Source organism: Mauremys reevesii, linkage group 23, assembly GCF_016161935.1.
Source record: "Mauremys reevesii isolate NIE-2019 linkage group 23, ASM1616193v1, whole genome shotgun sequence".
Taxonomy (NCBI): Eukaryota; Metazoa; Chordata; order Testudines; family Geoemydidae; genus Mauremys; species Mauremys reevesii.
In genome coordinates this window covers 16939884-16961848 of record NC_052645.1, presented here as the reverse complement: position 1 = coordinate 16961848, position 21965 = coordinate 16939884, and the positions used below count along the sequence as shown (strand labels likewise).

General features: G+C 52.2%; 1 protein-coding gene across 3 annotated transcripts in view; it reads left to right on the top strand.

The window, feature by feature from the left end:
• KIAA1522 (KIAA1522 ortholog) overlaps positions 1-21965 on the top strand; it is a 50804-nt gene that overhangs the window by 15096 nt on the left and 13743 nt on the right. The window contains exon 1 of one of the 3 annotated variants that reach the window (XM_039511484.1): positions 20557-20832. The exons of the other annotated variants lie outside the window; for them this stretch is intronic. Within the exon in view, the coding sequence (XP_039367418.1) occupies positions 20775-20832 (58 nt within the window). The 5' untranslated portion in view covers positions 20557-20774. Of the gene's footprint in view, positions 1-20556; positions 20833-21965 lie in introns of those variants that run through there. 3 annotated transcript variants of the gene reach the window in all.

Here is a 21965-nt window from a genome sequence, read left to right as displayed (position 1 = left end):
ACAAAGCTTTGCAATGAAGAAGGATTGTGGCAAACTCTTTCTGTGCCAGGGCTGCCCTCCTTGTCCAGTGTTGGAAGTGAGGGTTGGCCCATGAGCAGGTCTCTGCAGGTAACTGACTTGGGGGAGTGCCTGGTGCAGACAGCAGTGTGGAGTTTTCCCCCAGGAAGTTCATCCAGAATAGTGAATGCAGAGTGAAGTTGAGTGGTACTGGACTGGTCAACTGGTGTGGATGGGATTGTGGGTACCAGGAGTGGGTTCCAGTTTTCCCATTAGTATGGGAGGATCTGGAACTCAGATTTGCGAGGCATAAAACAGGTCTGGGGGAGTGGAGGCAAGAGCCTGGCCAGCTGGTGTGAGACTTGGGGAAGGCAGGGAGAGGGGTGTCTGGGGCCTGGGGATGGGTATGGGGAGGATGGTTGGACCTGGCTGTATGGGGTGGGTGGTCAGGCCTTCCTGGGGGAAAACTTTCTGCTCCTCTTGGATCTCTCTCTTGCCTGGCTTGGGACCTTCATTATTTCTTGGTGACTGTGTGAGGCAGAGGGCGGTGATGTGCACCCGACCCCTCTCTAAGTGAGCAGCAGTTGTTGGAGGGGCATTGGACCAGAATAGTCTTGGAGCCGTGAGGGGAGAGACCAACCCACATGGGAACGTCCACCACCAGCCTTGGCCCCCTCACTCCCCTGGGATATGAAGGCCGGCCAATTTCCAGGCAGATCCCTTCCCTCACTGGACTCAAGTTCTTCCTAGCTGGATCCCTGGGCCTGGAACATGAGGCTGGTGAGCCATGTGTCACCTTGCTACCTTCCTAGCTGAGAATATCAGACATGCTCCCACTGGGGGGCTCTGTATGATGCTTCTAGGGGAGCCAGCTCCTCTTCTGGTGCCTAGGTGCTCCGGTGATGGGCACTCCATTAACGTCTGGCTAAGATCCTGCTGGGCGTGGGGGAAAGTGCCCACGACCAGGCTTTCACTTAGCTGGTGCAGCAGGACCGTGAACATGAGCTTTTCTGCTGGCGTCCCTTTGGGTCACCAAAACGGGGAGCTAGCTGTTACAGTGAGGGGGGCATTACAGATGCGGGGATGAGAGGAGAGCGAATGGGGGTGGGGAGGAAGAACAGTGGGGAGGGCATCGGGCAGAAGGTGCTGAGAAAACATAGAGTGAGTTCTGTTTGTTCTCTGCCCCGGCTCCATGGGAACGGAACAGAGGCCACGAAGCGAAAGAATTTGCATTGTGTTGCTTCAGCATTTTGCAGCGCGTGTGGCTGGGATCAATAGGCTGGGGGCAGGGTGTGTTTGGGGAGCGGCGCGAGGAAGACCCAGAGGGAGCAGGCCAGGTTGCTGAGGCACCCTCTCTCCTTCTGCAGAGGGAGAGTGTGGTCTCTGGGGCCAGGGATTCAGCCCTGTTGGGGAGCAGTGGACACACACCGGTGTGGGGGACTACATGAGTGCAGAGGGTGGATTCCTCTCTTCCCTGGATAGGGGGTTAAACACAGTCTCTGTTTGAGTGGTCAGGGAATTCCTCCCCTCCCAGCCCCATTCGTGGTCTTTCAAATGGGGGAAGGGAGATGGATCTGGGTTTCAGTTACCAGGTTGGCTCATTACCACTGAAGATTGGACAAGTTGCAAAATAAATTGGAGAGAATCTCCCCCTCAACATTAAACGTCTGTACCGCCTTCCATCCCGCTAGCCCTGTATTTCTGCCATTCTCCCCCTCTCCCAACCTCGTGCTTCGCTCCCTCTTTGGCTCAGCTTTTTCTCTTTCCTTCAGGCAGGGAGGGTGTTTGGGACAGGACGTTCCCATCTTCCCCTCTTCTCATTCCCCACCCCATAGCTTCTGCACAGCAGGAGACCCGGACACTGCTCCCTCCACGGTTACGGCTGCAGATATTTCAGCTGGGCAGAGGGGGGCGCTGCACTGGCAAACGCTGAGTGGTTCTCACTCTCCCAGGCCCACAGCCCCTGTGAGTCTGTGGACAGAGGGTCCAAATTCAGTCCCCAATCCATGCAACTGCTGCGCCACCCAATGCAGCTCCCACTCCCTTCTTGCACTTCGGTGCATTCCTCCTCCTTTCCGTGGGTTTTCATCTCTCTTCGCCTTTCCTCTCCTGATTTCTCTCTCTCTCCTCCTCACCCTTCCAGTTTCCTTCTCTCCCCCTGGATGGATACCAGCGCTGCCTGCTGCTGGACACAGCGCTTGTGGTGCCAAGCCAGGGCCAGAAGGAAGCTGTTGGGAGAAGCTAGTCAGTTTCACTTTGTTGTGTGCCAGTGCTCAGGGCCGGTGCCGCACAGGCCCAGGTGTGATCCTACTGTACAGCCTGGGGCAGAAGCAGCAGAGGCTGCCATGAATGCTTCCCCCGCAGGGCATCTATTTCCCTCTGATCCCCACGGGCAGGGGCAACCGCAGGGGAATTCCTACAACGCAAGGAAAGGTGGGCAGGAGATGGGGTCATTCAGGATGAGGCTGAGGCTGAATCAGGAGCCCAGGATCCTCCCTCTCCCTCCCAGGAGATGGGGGCAGGGCATCCCTTTGGGTGGATTCCTTGGGCTGTACCTGCCCTGCCTGTAACCTGATCCTTCTCTCCCCCACCTGACACCATGTTTGTCGTTGGACGCTGTGTTCTCATAACCCAGCCCCACCCCGGGCTGGCCATACCCAAAAAATTACAAACTCTTGTGTCTCCATGGAAACAACCCCCCTCCCCTGCCCGTGCTGGATCAAACTCTGCCCACCCTGCACTGGGATGAATCCCACTCCTTGCCCCACAGGGTTTGCAGCACCTTATCCCCTTGCTGCCTCTGAAAGGGCCTTTGCAGTCCTTGAACTCCATGGAGACCAGAGTTCTTTATCTCGTATCTGCAGGGGCACACCAGGTGCTCGCTGAGTCACGGCAGCGGAACGTGGCTTCTGGCCAAACTGCACCCAGCAGAAACAAGATGGCCAGTGGAGCCAGCTGCCACTGGGTCGCCGCTGTCACCGGCGCTGGGTTCGCGTTCACACCGCTTCCTTCTTGGCACCATCCACAGCTGAGCCTTCCCCGCCCCGCAGCACAGCAGACTCTGGCGGAATGGCTCAATGCTGAGGGCTGCGGGTGATTGCCCCACGATGCTTGTTTGGGTCCCCGGTGTTTAAAATAGTCTGAAAGAACTGGATCATCTATTGTCCTCTGGGAGTAGCAGCTTTGGTCAGACAGCGCCGAGGAGTGTGCCCCTCAGCGACCTGGCTCCATGGTTAGTTATTTTGTTTGCCAGGTCTGTGACCCCTTGTGACCCTTCCCCCACACATTTGGGGCAGTGTCCTGAACCCTGCCAGGCGGAGACAGCTGAGCAGGTAGCTAGTAACTCTGATTGACCATCACAGCTTAGTGGACTCAGTCTATTTCCCATAGGGAACCAACATCAGGTTGGGCACTGCAGTCTGTGTCGAGAGGCCAGGGCTGAATGGGTCACGGAGACAGAACCATCCTCTCCCTCCCTTGCCTCCTGGGTAGGTAATGCAGCTGCAGCCACTGTGTGGCTGGAGGAGTTCAGTCTGTAGGGCTGCCGGTCCAACCCCTTTCACCAGCACAGAAGTAATTTCCTTTGAAATGGCTCAGCCCAGTGGCTGGGTCTGTGTTCCCCGGAGGCTACGCTGCCTTCAAAAATCCCTCAGGCTTCTGGGTTTGGAGAAATGAGGTGGATTCCTGCCACCACGACCCCAGTAGCCCACGCCAGCAGCTTCTCCGTTATCCATGGGGCTGTTCAGTGTTGCCCTTTGGTAGCCCACACTAAGGAGGAGCTGTGTGATGCTTATGGTCAGATCCTTTCCCAGCCTTGGAGAAGGAGGGCATAGGGCTTCCTGGTTGATGTTTGTGAGGGGACCGTCGTATGGTCTGGGTCTGGAAGGCCAGATGCTTACGGTTTATTGAGGAAGCCAGCCCAGATGTGGTGATTTTCTAGCCCAGCCAGCTGTGTTAACACAGCCAGGTGCGCTAAGCCAGTGAGAGACAATCACAGAATCTGGGCTGGGTCTGTGGATAAACCGCAACCCGATAAGAGGGGGCCCAACCCTCAGCCACCAGGGAATGTGTTTGTCATGATAAGTACAGGCGCTCCCTCTGGGCACTAGAATCCTGGGGCTCACCGTGGGGAGACACCTGGCCTGCCACTGGCTAAAACCACTTCTCCTCCCCCATGCCAGCTCATGCTCTTGGGATAGATCTGCAGAGGTGGTGATGATGAATGGGGCTCCTCTCGCAGTAGAGCCATCTCCAGGATCTAGCTCTGACAGGCTGGGTCCTGCCCAGGGGGCACCTCCTCGTTCTTTCCATTTAACAGCTTCACAAAGCTGCTCCTGTGGGAAGCCTGGGTGGAAGCAGCCCCTCTGTGCTGTGCCTGGCAGCTCCCCATTGCTAGCCTCCCTCACTTCCTCCCTCTGCTTTGCTCCCACTTCCTGTCCTACCACCAGCTGGTTCCATAAGGAGAAATGGGTTGAGACTAGGGTTGCCAACCCTCCAGGATTGTCTTGCAGTCTCCAGGAATTAAAGATGAATCTTTTAATTAAAGCTTATGTCATGTGATGAAACCTCCAGGAATACGTCCAACCAAAATTGGCAACCCTAGTAGAGACAGGCCTGTTCTTGCATTTCTCCACCATCTCTGTCCTCTCTCTCTTTTGCTGGCAGGGACGGCAGCAAGCTGCTGCAATGGTGAAGGCTCTTGTTCTCCACTGGGAGAAGGCTAGAGCCTGGGTGAAGCTGCCGAGGAGGACTGTAAAGCTGGCATCATAGATCTTGTTTCTCTTGGGTAAGAGAGACCAGGAGCCACCGCCTCAAATAACAATCCCCCCCGTCCCAAACTCTGCAATATCCGACCCAGCATGAGAACATGTGGGATGGGGTTGATGTGCCTACAGCAGGGCCTTTCTGCGTGGCAGGACATGTGGGCATGGGCGCATGTGTGAAGGGAAGCAGGGTGTGCAAGGAGGCGAGTGATGGAGTCCTGATTGCATGTTGGCTCAATGCATAGGGAGCACATGTGGTTGCTGCTGGCTGCATGGTAAAATACCTGCACACGGGAAGGATGTGCTAGGTCATGTGCTCATGTCAGTAATCTGCCTCCCTCCCTCCCTGTGTGAATCAGGATCAGGAAATCAAATCGCTGAGGTTTCACATTAGTATTTCATATTTACAGAGCAGCTTTAATTCCTTCAAATACAATATATGACTTGGCTCACCTGGAGCTGAAATGCAGCCAGCTATGGGTGGAGCACATCAGTGCGCTGCAACACTTCAGAAGTTTAGGACAGGAAGTGAAGAAGAACAATGCAGCCAACTGAAAATGAAACAGGTATATAGGTAGGCAGCAGGCATTAGCCTTGGTGTGTTGACCACATGTACCTACACCTGTAGAAAAAAGTATTATGGAATCTCTCCTATCTCCGTGGGACATGACCTTGTCAGCACCTCCAGCAACACAGTGTCCTCTGGCACCATGCTCGTGCCTTGGTTCAATCCTGACTCAGCATGCTCAGTCACTGGCAGCACTTTGTGCAACACCCTGGGTTTTCCTTGGCCATCTCAGCCCCATCTATTCTCTGACCTGAGCCGACCCTGTACAGCTCTTGACAAGATCCCAGTCTGAAGTGGTCTGCTTGCTGATTGCCACCTCTTCAGTCTCCTTATTGTCTGCACCGCTCTGCTCTCCAGGGCTTGGGCTCCTTCTGCTTGGTTCTGGCTCCAGAGGAAATCTGTATTTACCTTAAAACCTGTTAGGTGGCTTTTCTCGGGAGGAGGAGGAATGCTAGGAGGAGGAATGAGGCTGAGGCTATTGATGGAATGGAACAGCTATATTAAGGGGAGCAGAGACCAAGATATTACAGCTGTTCTAAACCCAATGCTGGAGTGATGTGGAGTGTGTGCCCCTAAAGCTGACAGGCTGAGTCGTTGAGTTACTGCAGGTGCTCAGCCAACCCCTGGGGCCTGATCCTGACTCCCACTGGAGCTTTGCCTGAGTAAGGACTGTAGGATCAGGCCCTGGAGTTACACTTAGAACATAAGAACGGCCATACTGGGTCAGACCAAAGGTCCATCCAGCCCAGTATCCTGTCTACCGACAGTGGCCAGTGCCAGGTGTCCCAGAGGGAGTGAATCTAACAGGCAATGATCAAGTGATCTCTCTCCTGCCATCCATCTCCACCCTCTGACAAACAGAGGCTAGGGACACCATTCCTTACCCATCCTGGCTAATAGCCATTCATGGACTTAACCTCCATTAATTTATCTAGTTCTCTTTTAAGCCCTGTTATAGTCCTAGCCTTCACAACCTCCTCAGGCTTCTGTGCCTCAACATTTCCTGCTTTTAATGTGCATTGATGCCAGGCCTCATGTGCAGACTGTAGAGCTGGCAGAAGCCATTACTTCTTATTGCTGCTGTGGTCATGGACTTGTTTTATTCAGCATGTAATTAACTTGTGAAAGTTCACAGTACAATGTAGAAATACTCACAGGGAGGGCAGCATTGTCTAGTGGCCAGAGCATGCAACTGAACTTCAGGAAACCAGGGTTCTGAGGTTTGTGTGACTTTGAGCAAGTGACTTAGCATCTCCATTCCTGTCTCCATCTCGTTGGGTAGAATAATGTGACTACATACTTCTCAGATATGTTGTGAGGATTTATCCCTAAATATTAGTAAAGTGCTTTTAGAGCCTTCCAGGGGGACTGGCAGAGAATTGCCAAATATTGTGATAAGAATGACATCTGCAGCTGGAAAAATTCCAAGGGGCCACCAATCCTCAAGCTTCAGGGCACATGTTGCTCACTAACTGGGGTCAGGAAGGAATTTTCTCTGATGAGCCAGTGTTGCACAAAAAGGTGTGTTCCCTTCTTTTAAAGCAGCTGGTATAAGCCATTGCTGGAGGCAGGTTGCTAGACTGGATGGACCACCAGTCTTTTCCAGTATAGTAATTCCTATAGTGGATTGCATCAAGGCTTACTCCTTTTTGGATCTTTGCCTGGTTACAATCTAATGGGCCAAGGCTGTAGCTTTCCATGTGTGCAGGAGGAATTGCTTGGAGGAAACAAAGTACCCAGGCTGTTTTTCCACTTAGGGCCATATCCAGAGTGGGTGTATGTGTTGCAATAGCTTTATATTTCCCTCTGCATGTTGAATCCTAATTGGGGTTAGAAATGGGAACCTGGATTATTTATTCCTTGTTAGAAGATTTCCTGGGCTGAGGTGTGGGGCTTTGAACCTCTCAGCCCAGCAAGACATTTAAGAGAGGTTGCAACTCATGGTAAGTAATGGGTTTGGAAAGGGACTGCCAGTAGTTTCTGTAACTGCAAGGGATGCTGCTGCTACGCCTCAGAAATATTGTTGCACTTTTCCTCTGGCCTTGAAAGAGCCTGTTACTGCTGTGTACCAGAGGGATGCAAATCTGAATACAAGACTCACAGAACAACAAGGGCTTGGATTCCAGACAACTTCCTCTAGCAAGTAGAAGAGAATGTTTAAAAAGGGGGGGAAATGTGTTTGTCATTCATCCCCTTAGTTCTGATATTGGTCTAAGCCTTGTGCTCCTAACCTAGGAACCCGGGCTCCTTACTTGGTTTTTACTCTTGTTGAAGCCTAAGTAGGAACTGAGTAAAAACTGGCTAAGCATGGCAGGACTGGGCCACAGGCAGGGCGGCTTTGATTTAAATCACTAGTCAGGAAGACTCGATTTAATCATGGATTTCTACATAAAAGTGCATTCTTGTTAGTTGTTATAACCTTAACACACATTCCTCACAACTCAGAGGTAGATGTCATTTTTTAGAAGGTACACACTATACATTTTTTAAATGATTTATCTTGGAAACTTTTCAGATTAGTTTTACAGCTAGATCAGAAAATGAATGATTGTTTGGTTATTTCATTTACCAAGGTAATTGAAGCAGATATTTATGACGTCATTGGGAGGCGAACTATCTCCAATTCAACATTAATTGGAGGATTTTCTTGCCATGCTGTATTAGGAGGAGAACATCACCAAATAGACATTAAAATTGTTTTATTTAACTAAAAAAACAACGTTATGTATTCTGGATATTTTTCTTCAACAGCAAACATAAAAATTTAACAAAACAAGCATGTGAATTTTTGAATTTAGTTAAACATTCAAGTTTTTTAATAGGTTTGTTTTTGTTAAAATTGTTTTAATTAAAATAGTTAAATGAAATATTTAAAAAAAACACAACCAAAAATTAAATCGACTGTCAGTCAGGTCAACATGAGAAACTTAAAATATTGGCTTCTGCAGCTAACTCAGTCATCTTCACCTTCACTTTCCTGTTTGTTCATAATCTGGAAAAGAAAAACAAGTGTTCCTGCTTTTTCAGGTCCCAAGCGATTTCTCAATTTGGAATGAATTAGTCCAAAGGAAGAAAATATTCTTTCTACACCGACAGAAGAAGCTACTGCTGTTAAAAGTGAGAATATCACTTAAACAGTCTCTGAATCCAAGTGCTTAGGTGACCTCCACCCGTTCACTGGTGTGACTTTCTTTAAAACAACATCAGTAAACATATATTTCTTGAATGGTTCTTATTCCCAAACTGGGTCTCTTTTACGCCTGCTGCCATGATAGGTTTTCCCTTCTAGTGAGAGAATGGTATGGTAGATCTCAACTCAACGAAGGCTACACTCAGAGAGACCTCAAGACTTCTTGAATATGCTGCTCAAACAGTTTCACTTTTGTTTCTACTTCCTGTCCCTCTCTTCTCACATTTTTCTCTAGACTTCTCCTTGTCCAGATCTATTCCGCCCCCAACAATCTTCTATTTGTTGAACTTTTTGAAACTTTGCATTTTTAGAAAGAGGTAAGGGATTGACTATGTGTACACAAATTTGCAGCAGGACAATAGGGTTGATCTCTGTTATTTTTCACCTCTATATATTTATTTATTTATTTAAAACCGTTTTTGCTGTTAACAAGCATTATATCTCTGGAGACACAAATCCACAGTTTGAGAACTGCAAAACTAAGCATCTCTGATGGTATCTTCTAGACTGAGCACTGATTCAAATTGCACAGATAGAAAGATTAACCTAAGTAATCTATACAGAAGCCTGTGGAACCCCGCAAGATTGGGTCTCTAATCCATGAATTATTGGAACTCATTTACAAAACTTTTCTTAAACATTACATGAATATATTGTCTCATACTATAGAATTAGACTTTATAATCCCTATTCCATGATGAGATATCTTTGAGCTATAATGTATCTTAATTAAAACTATCTTTAGATAGATTTTTTTCCTCAAAAAGAATTTTATTAAAAAAATCGGATTTAAATTTAAAAAATCCGATTTTTAAAATATATTTAAAAAAATAATTGATTTTTATCCACCCTGGCCACAGGTCATTGTAAAATAGCCTCCTTCACTGCCCAATGCAGCCAATGGGATCTGAGAGTGGTCAGCGCCTCTGCATAGTAGGCCCTAGATGTCTCTGGTGGACACTCAAAATTAGCAGTTGTTTTTGAACATTTAGGCCTAAGTGAAGTGAGGCGGCAGGTAATAGAACCCAGGAGTCCTGGCTCCCAGGCCTGTCCTGTGCTCCAGGTATTAGACCACCGTGCTAGATAAGGATATGAAAATCTTTTCAAGTAAGTGATGTCCTTCTGAAAGTTGCCTTGGCGTGACTGGTGTGTGCTGAAGAGGAGAGGGTGTGTTTGGGTGAGGCGGTGAGCAGGGGCAGGTAGAGAAGCGAAGGTGTGACAGGTGAGGAAGAGGAGGCGTTCTCGGGGGCGGCTGGCCTGTGCTATCCCAGAATATGAATCGTGGGTGAATGGATCGCCCCTAGAGGAGATAATGTGTACAGGTGAGAGGTGAGCAGACTCAGCATGTGTGTTGCCTGAAAGAATCAGCGTCATTCCCAGTGTGGAAGGAGCTTGTTAGGGCAGCTAACTCTGCCCAAGCCACCTAACTGGTTATTTAACTGGCTCTAATGAGAGGCACAATGCTGGGATCTTAATCTTTGTGCAGTGTGGGCCCTTCCTAGCCAGCAAGTGCCATGTGAAGAGCCATGAGGATGAAGCTCACAGAGCTCCCTCAGTCTCTTTGGAGCCTGTGGCCTTTGGTCCACTTCTCCTAATGGGACCTGCCCTTGCTGCTGTGCCCAGTGCAGAAGGGAGGAGAGGGTTTCACAGAAGATTGCTTGAGCTGCTTCGAAACAGGGTCTTGGACAAACACGAGGGTCGGATGCCCCGGTGGCCCGGTTTCAAGTCTCAGCACGGGTATCTCCGCCCTTCTCCTGCTAGAAATAGGTGGAGTCCAGACCATTTGCAGTGAGCCAGGCTCTGAGACATTTAACGACTCAGGTCAGATCCCACGGTGTTTATCCATGGCCAAAATCTGCCCCCTCCATCACTGCTGTGCACCATGCTTTCCACTAGCCCTCCAGCTGGATGCCTCCTTTACCAAGAAGTGGCTGCATTTTGATATGCTATATAGGCTAAGGGCTTTGGGATCCCCCTTGTAATGTAAAATAATGGCTACGGGGATGTTCAGAGAAGCACTTGCAAACTTTAGCTAATTAGCTTTCCAGTCGCCCTATGTAAATGCACATGGCTTGGGACCAGATGGCGATGGTCACCATTCTGAGAGAGAGAGAGACCTGGGTTGTGATGTGAGCCCCAGCTTTGCCCTTTGCCAGGAAACGGCTTGGAGCAGGTGGCAGCACAAGTTCCAGGCCCTGAACAGGGACTTGCTCACCTTGCTTCTGTTGTAACTTGTGAAAGATCCTCAAAAGATGCTACAGTATGTCTGGAGGGAAATGATGATATCCCCATTTTACAGAAGGGGAAACTGAGGTGCAGAAGGTGACTTCTCCAAGACCACTTGGCAGGTCAGTATGTGAGCTGGAAATAGATGAAATTGCATAGAGCAGCGTTTTGCTGAAAGCCCTGCTCTAAGACACTCTTTATTGGAGCTATTTCTTTCCTCTTGTAGCAAACACCTCCAGTGGAGCCCCTAGGCCAGACAGACACAGTCTCTAGAGGATTTCCATTTCTTTAGCTTTATTCAGATTTACAGCTGGGTTTTCTGCAGGATCCAAAGGGGATCAGCAATTCAGTTGCAGCAAGGAGGCTGCAGGAGGAAGACAGACAAATGCACGCACCCTGGCTGGTTGTACATGTGAGCACATCTGCATGCCCTTGGTCAGTATCCTGATGCATGCTGCAGAAACAAGCCCAGGAGGGATTGTGTGTGAGCAACAGCCTATCTGGAGGCCCTGCAGGTTGCATGCAGCATCTCGCGTCCTGGACTGGGGGTGATGATGGTGCTGAGATTGAAGGGAGAGACCTGGTTGTGTGTGGCGAGCCCCAAGGCTCCTAGGACTGAGCATTGCAGAGAAAGATAAGCTGGCCTTTCCTCTCCTTTAATCTCTCTGCTCCTTGCTGCTCCCCATCTCCACCCCCTTTGCCTAGCCTCTCCCACAACCCCTGCTTCTCATTTTTCTCCTGTGAGTCAGTGGTGGTGGAAGGGGGCTGACCGAACTGGGTGTTTCCCTGCCTCCTGCTGCAGGATCCTTTGCAGAGGGAGCAGGCAAGTTGAGGCATTGCTGTGGAGGTGATTGAAATGGATGTTTGCAGGCTCCTCCGAAAGCTGAGTCCGCTGAAAGCTGCAGAGCACAGAGAGCTCAGGCCTAGCTCTGGCATGAAACACAGAGTGTGGGGCTGCCTTGCTGAAGGGCCCCTCTATCTAGAGAAACACCCAGCGAGCCCTTGTGTTTAGTTAGTCCTGGGCTAGTAGCATTGTCCCAAGATATGCAAACTCCGGGCAGGCAACCTCCAGCTTCCACCATGGAGCTGTGGGACTGGGTAGAGCGAGCCCCTCCCCACCTCCCTGAGCCAGTGCCTGCTCCTGACTCAGCACCTTTGCTGTTCCAGGCCGGGCCCCCTCACAGTTCTGCAGAGGCTCCTCAATCTTAACCTGCACCTACTTCAGTCTTGGATCCCTCCTGCAGCCACAGCTCTGCCAATGGCCGTCAGTTTGGTCAGCACCTTCTCCTGTTCCAGCCCTGCTCCCCACAGCGTCCTGCCAGGGTGCTTCCGTTCTGACCTGCAGCCCCTGTCTGTCCTGGCTCCGGGTCTCTCATGGTTTTAGGCTCCTGGAAGTGAAAGGCTGGGATGCTCCATCCCAGGGGTGATCAGCGGAGACCTGGAGAGGTCTCTTCATTCTGCTGTGTGGGGTGCACCCCTATACCCTGCTGCTGTTGGCCGGGGACTGCAGTGGCTAGAGTCCGTGGCACCCTTTTGCTTTACTCCAGGCCTGGCAGGTAGCTGCTCTGTACTGTGTGGTACTGGCAGGTAGAGAGCTGGAATGCAGCTGCCTCTGCCCCAGTCGGAGTGAACAGAGCAGAGGCTGAGGTTGATGTGTTTGGGTCAGGCTCCACGGTGCTGGCGGCTGCTTTTGCAAGCTCGGTGTCCGCACCAATTGATTTGCACTGAATAGCGACTCAGCTGCAGATCCGTCCCTGTCTCATTGTGACAATGTGGCACTGACTAGCGTTGGGCACCCCCGTCAGTGAGGCCATCTGGACGCCTCTCAAACCAACCTGCAGCCTCTGCTCTGCACTTTCTTAGCTCTGCATTGTAGCCTAGGCCTTTGCCTCCATCTGAGCCTGTGCCAGAAGGGAGAAATGGCTGGGAAGCAGAATTTCCTCTATATTCTTTAGTGCAATTTGCGTTCAGGAATTGCTTAGGGTTAGAGTCAGTGCAGGGCTCTAGGCAGGCGTTTGGATGCCTGTGAGTGGCACATGCACATGGTAGTGTCCTGCTGCTGCAGTTGTGCATTCTGTATAGCTATAAAAATCAAATTCCCCCTACCATTTCAACTCGATACAGGATTCCTCTTTACTTCAGGCCCTAAACTGTATTGTTGTGTTACTGTTAGCTGTGTACCAGCTGCCACGCTCCACCTCAGAAGCAGCTGCATTTCAGGGGTGGGTGGAATTATTCCTGTTGGTGGTTGTTGGTACAGTCAGTAAAGTGCCTTCTGTCTGAGAAGAGCTAGAGGAATGGAAGACTCGTCTCCTCCTGTCAGCAGTCCAAACCAATCATTTCTATGTGATCTCTTCCCAGCTATTGAGGGGATTTAGGCAAAATTTCCCTCCTTTAATATTTTGGGTTATTTTATTATATAACCTCTTTTTAAAAGCAATACTGAAGATTTCCCCAGCTTTTCTGATGTTGTACTCCTGGGCAAAGCCTTAGTGAACACAAAGGTAGGGTTGAGAATGTATTAACAGGAGTGTTGCGTTTTCCAAACACAAAGACCAAATACAGACCTTCAGCCTGAATATCTTTTGTTTTAGATGAAGCATAACCACGAACAAGAAAGAACAAAAGCAAAGCCTCCAGGAGAGAGCCCAGTGTGTGTGTGCGCCTTTGTGACAATCTGCACTGGACTGAACACAAAATGGCTGCCTGCCACACTAGACAGTAGAGGCCTTAGAGATGTAAAGGTGCAGCTCGGGTGGGTGCATGGGCCTGGGGGGGCTCTGTGGCCTGCGGATGGGTGAATGGCGATGTTTCGGGCCTGTACGGGCAGCTGAGATCCAAGAAGTTGGAATCTCTTGAATCTTTAAGTTTGGGTCTGCACTTCCGTTGGTTCAGAAGCGAGAGCCAAAGTCCCAGGCTAGGAGGGAATATTAGGGTTTGTGGCCGGGTCTATCAGAGTTGTTGCAAAGTTGGCTTTTCAAACCAGCTTATTGGTGCTCTCTTCACACCCTCCCCATGGTGGTTTCCCCAGAGGAGTGCTTCTGTCTCTTCACTTTGGGGTGGGGCCAGATCCCAAAGTCCTTCTCAAGCCAAGCTCTCGCTGCAGCTTGTAGTTGTTTGCCTGAGCTAATGGCCTCAGGATCCACTCCAAGGAGGCTGTGCCCAAGATACCTCCCAGCATGGGGAGGCCAAGGTTTCCTCATCCAGAAGGATTTCTCTTTCTGCTCCTTCGCCTCCAGTCTGGGAGCTCATGCGAACCAGACACACGGTTCTCTCGCTTAGTGTATCCAGCCCGGTGTGTACTTGCAGGGATGAGCAAATCCAGGGCAATTCACCAAGGACATATGGAGAGTGAGATGCCAGTTACATCTGGACATGTTGTTACCAGCACAGGCTGCAGCTGGATTAAATTCCTCAGCTGTGAAAATCAGCAGCTTCCACTAAAGGCTCAGACTTCTGTCTATCTGCCTTCCCTTTCAGCTGAGTTTCTGCTGCTGCCGCTTCTTGCTGGTCCATTTCCTAGGTGAGCCTGAGCCCGTGTGGGTATTGCGGAGCTGGGGTTCTACCCTGCAGTATTTCTAGCTGTGCTGTACGTAAATACAGTGCGCCGGTAGGGCCATACCTACATCCCTTGTTTCTCTGGGAATGGAGTGCTGGGTGCTGTAGAAAGGGCAGCCATGGCCATATTAGATTCTAGCAGCCACGTAAGGTACCGAGAGAGAACCAGAAACCCATGCTTTGAGCATCCCCTGTCCACTAAGCTGTAAACCAAGGGCCTGACCTTTTGTGGTTATTAGCGATCTCATGGCTCTGCCTGTGAGGGAAGGGGCGTTGGCGCCGGTGTCCTGGCCACATTACAATTTGGATAATTATATCCTGCCTGCGCAATTTCAAGTGGCTACAGACCTCTCCTTCACTTCCTGCCCTAAGCTGCTGCCGGTCACTTGTGTTGCTGCGCCTGCAGCTACCATGCTCCACTCTAGAGCTGGCTGCGTTCCCGTGACTGATCAGGGATGGGATTCCTATGATGTGTGTCGAGTAACGTTTGCAGAGCACCACGGATCCCTGTGCATGAATGGGGCTGCCTAAACTTAAGATCAGTGTCCGTGGTCTGTGTATGTGCATGGAGGAATATCCCTCTAGGAGCTACTGACCCCATTCAACACAGCGCTTCCGGGCATTCCCCTGAATCAGAGGGAACTGCTCGTGTGAGCATGTGCTTAAGTGCCTTGCTGGACTGGGGGCCTATTTGGGAGCGCGCGAGACTATCTAATGGCTTTGATGCTGAGGTGGTAAGCACTGGGATGGGTTTGTGAATCATGCAGCTCCTTCCTGCTGTAGGGAGGGAGAGTAGGGAGAGTAGGTTGGACCCTAAAGTGGAACGTGTTCTCAGTGCCGCTGACACCGTGGGCTGTGGTGCTCAAAGTTGCTCCCCGGCGTGGCAGCCAGCCGGTGAGCTTGGTTCTTCCGTTCAGTCGGTGCAGGGTGAGCTGAACTCTCCCGCTGTGGCTCAATGGGACGGGAGGCCCTTATCCCAAGCAGGGATGCTCTTCTGCTTCCCTGCAGCGCTGGACGGTACCAGGGGCAGGATCTCTTTCGGCAGCAATACCTGCTGTTTGCCGTGGCTGACGTGATGGCTCATGATGTGTTGCAACAGCAGCATAAGGAGAGGAGCAGGGCAGCGTTCAATGCCGCACGTGGCTCCTCGCTTTGTGCATTATCAGCCCTTTTAATTATAGTGCATTCCACTTGGGCTGTGAAAACAACCGGGCTTCATCAACCCGCAGCTAACGCTGCCCCTTTGTGCAAGTGTTCGTTTAGCAGGGCCCGATCCTGCACACGCTGATGTTCCAGGGTGTCTGGCTTTGACAGGAGCGGGGCGGAGGGCATAGCGAGCTCAGAGAGAAGGAAACTTGTTGGAGAACGCAATGCAATGTACAAGCACCAGCATGGGTTCTGCCTAGAGGGATGTTGGGGAAGTTTTTCTATGCAAGATGCTGCTTGGCTGGGGGTAGTTCCAGCCGTGTGTTTGCTGGTGGCACAATGTGCAAGGTGCTGTCCATATGGGAGGGAAACACAGACCTTGCCCCGCAGAGTGGAAAAGCTAAGGGCTGGGGGAGGCTGGGGGAGGGGAGAGCTGCCTGTTCACACTGTCCACCTACACATGGATTCTGGTGCAAAGCTCTGCATCTGCTTTGGGTAACTCCTTTCAGTCTGCAGCTGTGTCTCACCGGGGTAATTAAATGGCACACGCCAGAGAGCATGTTTGGACTCAGGAACCGGCAGGAGTGGGGAAATGGGAGGTGTTGGAGGGTCTTCTCCCTGGAGGGGAAGCGAAGCGAGAGTTTGGGGAATCTTCTGCAGAAAAAAAAATTTGGAAACTGCCTGCCAGCAATCAGAGGCCTCCTGGCTGGGATGGTTTAGGAAGATCCAAAGAGCAAAGGCAGGGAAATCTACCCCTCCTACCCCACTTTGAACACTGCCAAGGGAGAACCCAGCCGCCCCCAGTGCAGTGAGCTGAGTGCATCCCGCTGTTCCTGATGCTCTGGAGGAGATGCCAGTGCTGTGTTCTCATTGGCCATCTGCAATCCCATTACAGCTAGGGGGGGAATCAAAAGAATTCCACATGCTGTCCAAGGGATTAGTCCTTTCTTGAGCTCTGTAATCATCCCGCTCCCCTCCCCTGGCACTGTCTGCCTGCCACCTGCATCTGGCAAGGGCTGTGCAGCAGAAAGTGCTGTCCCCAAGACAGAGTGGTGGTTTTGCATGTTTGAAAATAACCGAGGGGTGTGTGTGTGTGTGTGTGTGTGTGTGTGTGGGACGACAACTAGAATGTGTGTTGGCATGGACCTTTCAGTTAAAACTATCGACTCGCAGGGAGTCCCATTTTCTGGGGACGCGCCGTTCATTACAATAATGCACAGCTCTGATAGCGCTGTTCGTCAGCAGGTCTCGAAGTGCTTTACAAAGGAGGTCAGTGTCGTTATCCCCACTTTCCTGATGGGGAAACCAAGGCACAGAGAGGGGAAGTGACCAGACCAGTGGCAGAGCCAAGAATAGAACCCAGGTCTCTTGGGTCCCAGCTCTATCTACTAGGGTACATTGCCTGTCCCACTAGGCCTCAGAGGCGCTTTAGATTCAGATTCACTTGGAAGGATGGAATTAAACCAGTAAACAGGAGTGAAGCCCTTGTAGTAATAGTAGTGTGATGCACTAGCTTATTTGCGCATACCATTGTCTTCTAGTAGTGGATGTAACCAAACTGCTCCGGTGTGTGTCATAGGCCTGTACTGTGAACAGCTGATGGAGAGTCTTTAGCTCATTGTAGGGGCTTGGTTTCCATGGGCATGAGGTTCCCAGTGGCCATGGTGTGTAGCATATTGACAACATGTTCCTAGGGAACGTGAATGTGCTGGTACTTGGCACTTTACATTGTGTGAACATCAGTCAATCCTACTGCCCTGGGGGTCACTGATTACTGTCATCACCTCCCATTTTACACATGGGAAACCAAGGCACAGAGTGGTTAGGTAACTTGCCCAAGATTGTGCTGCAGGTTGGCAGCAGAGCCAGGGGTAGGACTCGGGAACCTGACCCTGATTCCCTGCCCCATTCTCAAACCAGTAGTTACTGCTGCCTCTCTCGTTACCCCGGCTATGTGAGCTAACCCCAAGGCAATAGGAATCCCCACCACCTGGGTAACAGGTGTCTCATCCTACCTTGGCCTAGTGCCTTCTGGGTGAAGTTTCAGCTCCATCCCCTGCTCCTGACAACTTTGGGGCACGTCCTTTGCTCCCTACGTTGTGATCCTGCTGGAGCATGAGCTGTAAGTTGGGCATATGGACTCATCACGCAGACTAGGCTCTGGCTGGAATATAGTGCTGGGTCGAGGCAGAGTGAAGCAGCCACGCTGTTAATGTATCTACCTCAAGGACACATGCTCCTGGCAAGGATCCAGCTTGTCTGATGCGGTCAACCTCTGTCCTTCCCCCGAACACTGAACAGGACGGAGCCATCGGTGATATGTGTACAAACAGCCCCATGTGCTCCCGGTCTGGGACATGTGCCTGACCCATCTGGCAGTGCCTAGGAATCCCACAGGAGCATGTCTGTAAGGTCTGCAGGGAAGGCCCTCTGAGCCCTGTGTCTAAGGGCTGTGGGCAGCAGGGAGCAGTCACCCTAGGGTGCAGAGACATCTTGCGTACCAGGACTTACAAAATGAGCCTCAGAACTGGGGCTGAGGATGAATCTCCAGTGGGATCGGAGCTGAAGCCTGTGCAGGGTAGGGCTGTAGGGTACCCCGGGGGAGAGAAGGGGCACAGAGAGCCCTCTGCTCCCTTCCTGCCCTGGGCTCCTCTCCCACCTCCTAGTCCCTCATCCCTGGTGCCTGGCCCTCCAGCCCCCTCCTCCTCAGCGCTCTCTGATCCCAGCTGCCTGGTGTCCTCCCCGCACCCTGCCAGGCATTGTTTCCCCCTGGATGAGGACACTGCAAGGGAGAATTAGCAGACTCCCCTTCTGTCTCTCCGCACTGCAGCTGCAGCCAGCCTCTTGCACTTTTCCTTGGGTTGTGCAACAGACCTGGACCTCCCCGCATGCCAGATGGTGCTGGCCTGCCCTTCCCAGGGAGCCTCTCTCCAGAGTCCTGATGAATATTCAGCAGTGAGAGGCAGAGGTTCAGCTCCCCAGAAGAGCAGGAGCGGTTCGGGGAGGGCCATGCCAGCCTGCAGGAATGAACTCAGTGATGCCCATATAATGAGAGGGGAGCAGAGCTTGGGAGGAAGGGATCTCAGTGCTGGAGAAGGGCCAAGATGAATGCTGGGGGATGCTGATAAGTGAGGGGAATGCACCATTGTAGGGGGGAGGTGTGGCGTGGTCTGGATTGGTTGCCAAGACCTCTGGGTTCTATTCCTGGCTCTGCCAGGCGCCGTGTCACCCCCTGGGCAAGTTACAGCCCCTTGCTATGCCTCAGTTTCCCCGTCTGGAAAATTAGAATAATCCTGATCTGCCTCTCGGGGCTGTGAGGCTCAGGCCAGTCCACACAAGAAATGTTTGCTGATCTAGCTGTGTCAGCTGGGTGGTGGTTGGGTTTTGTACGGCGTTTCTAAACTGTCCAAGATCCCAGTGTAGGCACTGTTATATTGGCACAAAAGTGCTTTGGTGGATACAGAGCATGTTGCTCAGAGAACCAGTATTAACTATGCCTGCTGAAGCACTCTTTTGCCAGTATAAGCTGCGTCTTCGCTTGGAGGACTTACCAGTATAACCCTGCCAGCAAAGCTGTCTAGTGTAGCCCTGGCCTTAGCTCCATGTGCGTCTGTGTTAGTGACCCTTCGCACTTCCCTACCACTTTGCAAGCCTTCATTAGTTCTGAGAGGAGACAGGTCAGCATCCATTTCCAGATGGGGAAACTGAGGCATAACATGGGGCTGTGACTCACCCACAGTCCCAGGGAGTCAGTGGCAGAGCCAGGAAAAGAATCCAGGAGTCTAGTCACTAAACAGGCTCCCCCCTGCATAGGGTGTTTCTGTAGTACCCATGGGGTCTGCGACCCACAGGGGTTTGGCAGCGGGATGGTTATCAGACCGTGGAGCTGCTAGCTGGTTGCTGCTAATTCCCCAGCTCCCTCTCCCCCAGAGCCTTCTAGACTCCTTGTCCCCACATGTGACAGCTCCCAGCCCGGTGTGTTTGTGGGTTGTGCCCTCCCTGGAGTCCTGCCGGTCACTTGAGTGGGACAGGCCCCGGGTGAATGTCTCCATGGGCAGGAGTGGGGGTGGAGGGCTGCTCAGCTGGGTGATGAGGTCTCCTGCACACCCCTCTCCCCAGTCAAAGAGAAGTCGGCCCAGTATCCGAAGGGAGGCTGCTCTGCTGACTCGGCACATGAGGAAGGAGCTGCCTGGGCCACTAGGGCCACTCTCATCCCTCCTGAGCTAGTCGGTTAGATCTGCTTTGGGGTCGCTTTTCTGTATTGTCCCCCTCCCTCAGTGGCATCTGAGAGCTTGGGGGAGGGGATGATCATGCCAACCAGGGTCAAACTGCCTAGTGCTCTGGGAACAACCGTCCGTCCCCCTGCTGACTGTGTGTGTCCGTCCGTCCATCCATCCATCCATCCATCCCTCCAAGCCTGGGGGTAGTTACTCCTGAGCTGTCTCAGCCTCATCGCCCTGGTCTGTCCCAAAGGTTCGCCCTCAGTCCAGGAAAAGCCCCGGCTACCCTGGATGCCCGAATGGAAGTTCCAGCTGAAAATCTGCTCGCTCCTGACAGCTGCCGACTCGGGTTTGGAAGAGAGCAAGAGGTCTGCTCCCTCCAGCAGGGCCCAGTGAAGGGGCTCACCGGAATTTCCACGGGCACAGGCCGACGGCTCCCCTGGGTTTCCCAGGCCCCTCTAGGTGGGAGCTGGGATCAGCCCCCGTGGCTTCCTCTTGCCTTTGCCCTGTGGCCCATACAGGCTTGTTCCTGCTGGGCTGTATCACTCCAGGCAGCTGCTCTGGATTTAGTTTCCTGGAAGCCGGGCGGGTGGGAAGCGTTTGCTGAACTCTTCCCGCTCTGGATGCAGCATCTGTGCTCGGGGACAGGCACTGGGCCTGGAGGGGAGGAGGAGGTGCAGGGGAGGGGCTGCTTTTCTTTTTCAATGAATGAACTGTGCAGTTGGAACAGCTGGGGGCTGGTATTCACTCCCCTGCTGGCCTCCAAGGAGATGCAGAGACCCAAGGAGATGAGATCCCTCCCCCCACTGTGCCCCGCTCCTCTCCCTGTCCTTGAGTTCACACTTCTCCAGTCCTGCTCTCTGTATGGAGGCTGCTGCACCAGCAGCGTCTCTGTGCAGCTGGTTTTGTGCATCGTCCTGCCGGATCCTGAGGCACAGATGAGCGTGAAGGAGAGAGGCAGCAGAAAGCGCCGGGGATGCTGAATGCTGGGAGGCAGCTGGATAAAGGCAGCAGCCTGAGCTGGGACCCTGGTGTGGCAGGAGTTCTTGGCTGCGTAGCCCCATCTCCGGAGTGTCCCTTGGCACCAGAGCCTGCCAGCTGCCGGGATGGTGGTTTTCCTTGGCAGAAACCTCCCCTCCCTCCTGACTCTGTTTAAGAAGAAAGGTGAGTACAGCCTCGGTGGGATGATTCCTTGTCCTTCTGCAACCCTGGCCACTGGCGACCTCCAAGCATGAAGCCTCCCTGCCCCCCTTGTGTTGTGGGGCTGGGCTGGCTCCCTGGCATGGTGCGAGCAGGATCCTGTTCTAGCTGGCTGCCTCTCTGGGTCGGGCAGGGAAAGGTCACCCCGGCAGCGGCTGCTCTTGTTGGTACGGTGACCAGATATCCCAATTTTATAGGGACAGTCGCGATATTTGGGGCTTTGTCTTATATAGGCGCCTATTACCCTCCACCCCCTGTCCCGATTTTTCACACTTGCTGTCTGGTCACCCTACTTGTTAGGAAGTTAACGGAATAAACCAGTGAGCTGCTTCCTGCCTGAAGATGACTTGCAGAGCGTGCCCGGGCTGCGGGAGTGATCTTGTTGAAATCACAGCAGTAAAGGGCTTGGTTGGGGTATGCATGGTCCTATGGGGGTGGACCAGGGTCCTGGATGAAGGCATTGGCCCTGGTGGGGTGAGAGAGAGAGCTCCTGGGTCCCCTAAACTGGGCTGCATGTGCTTTGTAATCTCCGTCCCAACTTATCCTGGATGCTTTGGCCCTGCTGTTTCTGCCCATGTCCGACCCTGCGGCTGGCTGGCTGTAGATGCTGCCTGGCTGGGAGAGAATCTCTTTTTCTGTGCGGCTTAGGAGGGTGGAATCCTGTCTATTGTCCTGTGTCCTTTCCCCATTGTGCAGATCTGGAGCTGCTGCAGCAGTCGGTATTTCATCTGCCTGGCTTTTAATCTGAGTGCATGCATGGGGGGTGTGCAGCAGTGGCAGAGATGCTGTGGAGGAGGGGTGGTTCTCTAGCTGTTCGGGCTAGAGAGAGAGAGAGAGAGAGTGAGTCCATGTCCGTGTCCTGCCGGCTGGGCAATTGGCGAAGACGACACTGGGAAGTGTGTGCAGGGGGATGGTCGGTGCCTCTGTGGTGATTCCACGGCCTCTGTCAGCTACTCGTCCTCTCCCGTCCTTTCTTCAGCACAAAGTTGTTTTTCTCTCCACGGCTGCAGAGCAGCTAGAATGAGATGAGCCATAATGGGCAGGAAACGTAGGCTGAAGGGGAGAGCCTGCTGAGCTGACTCAGCACCCGCCTGTCT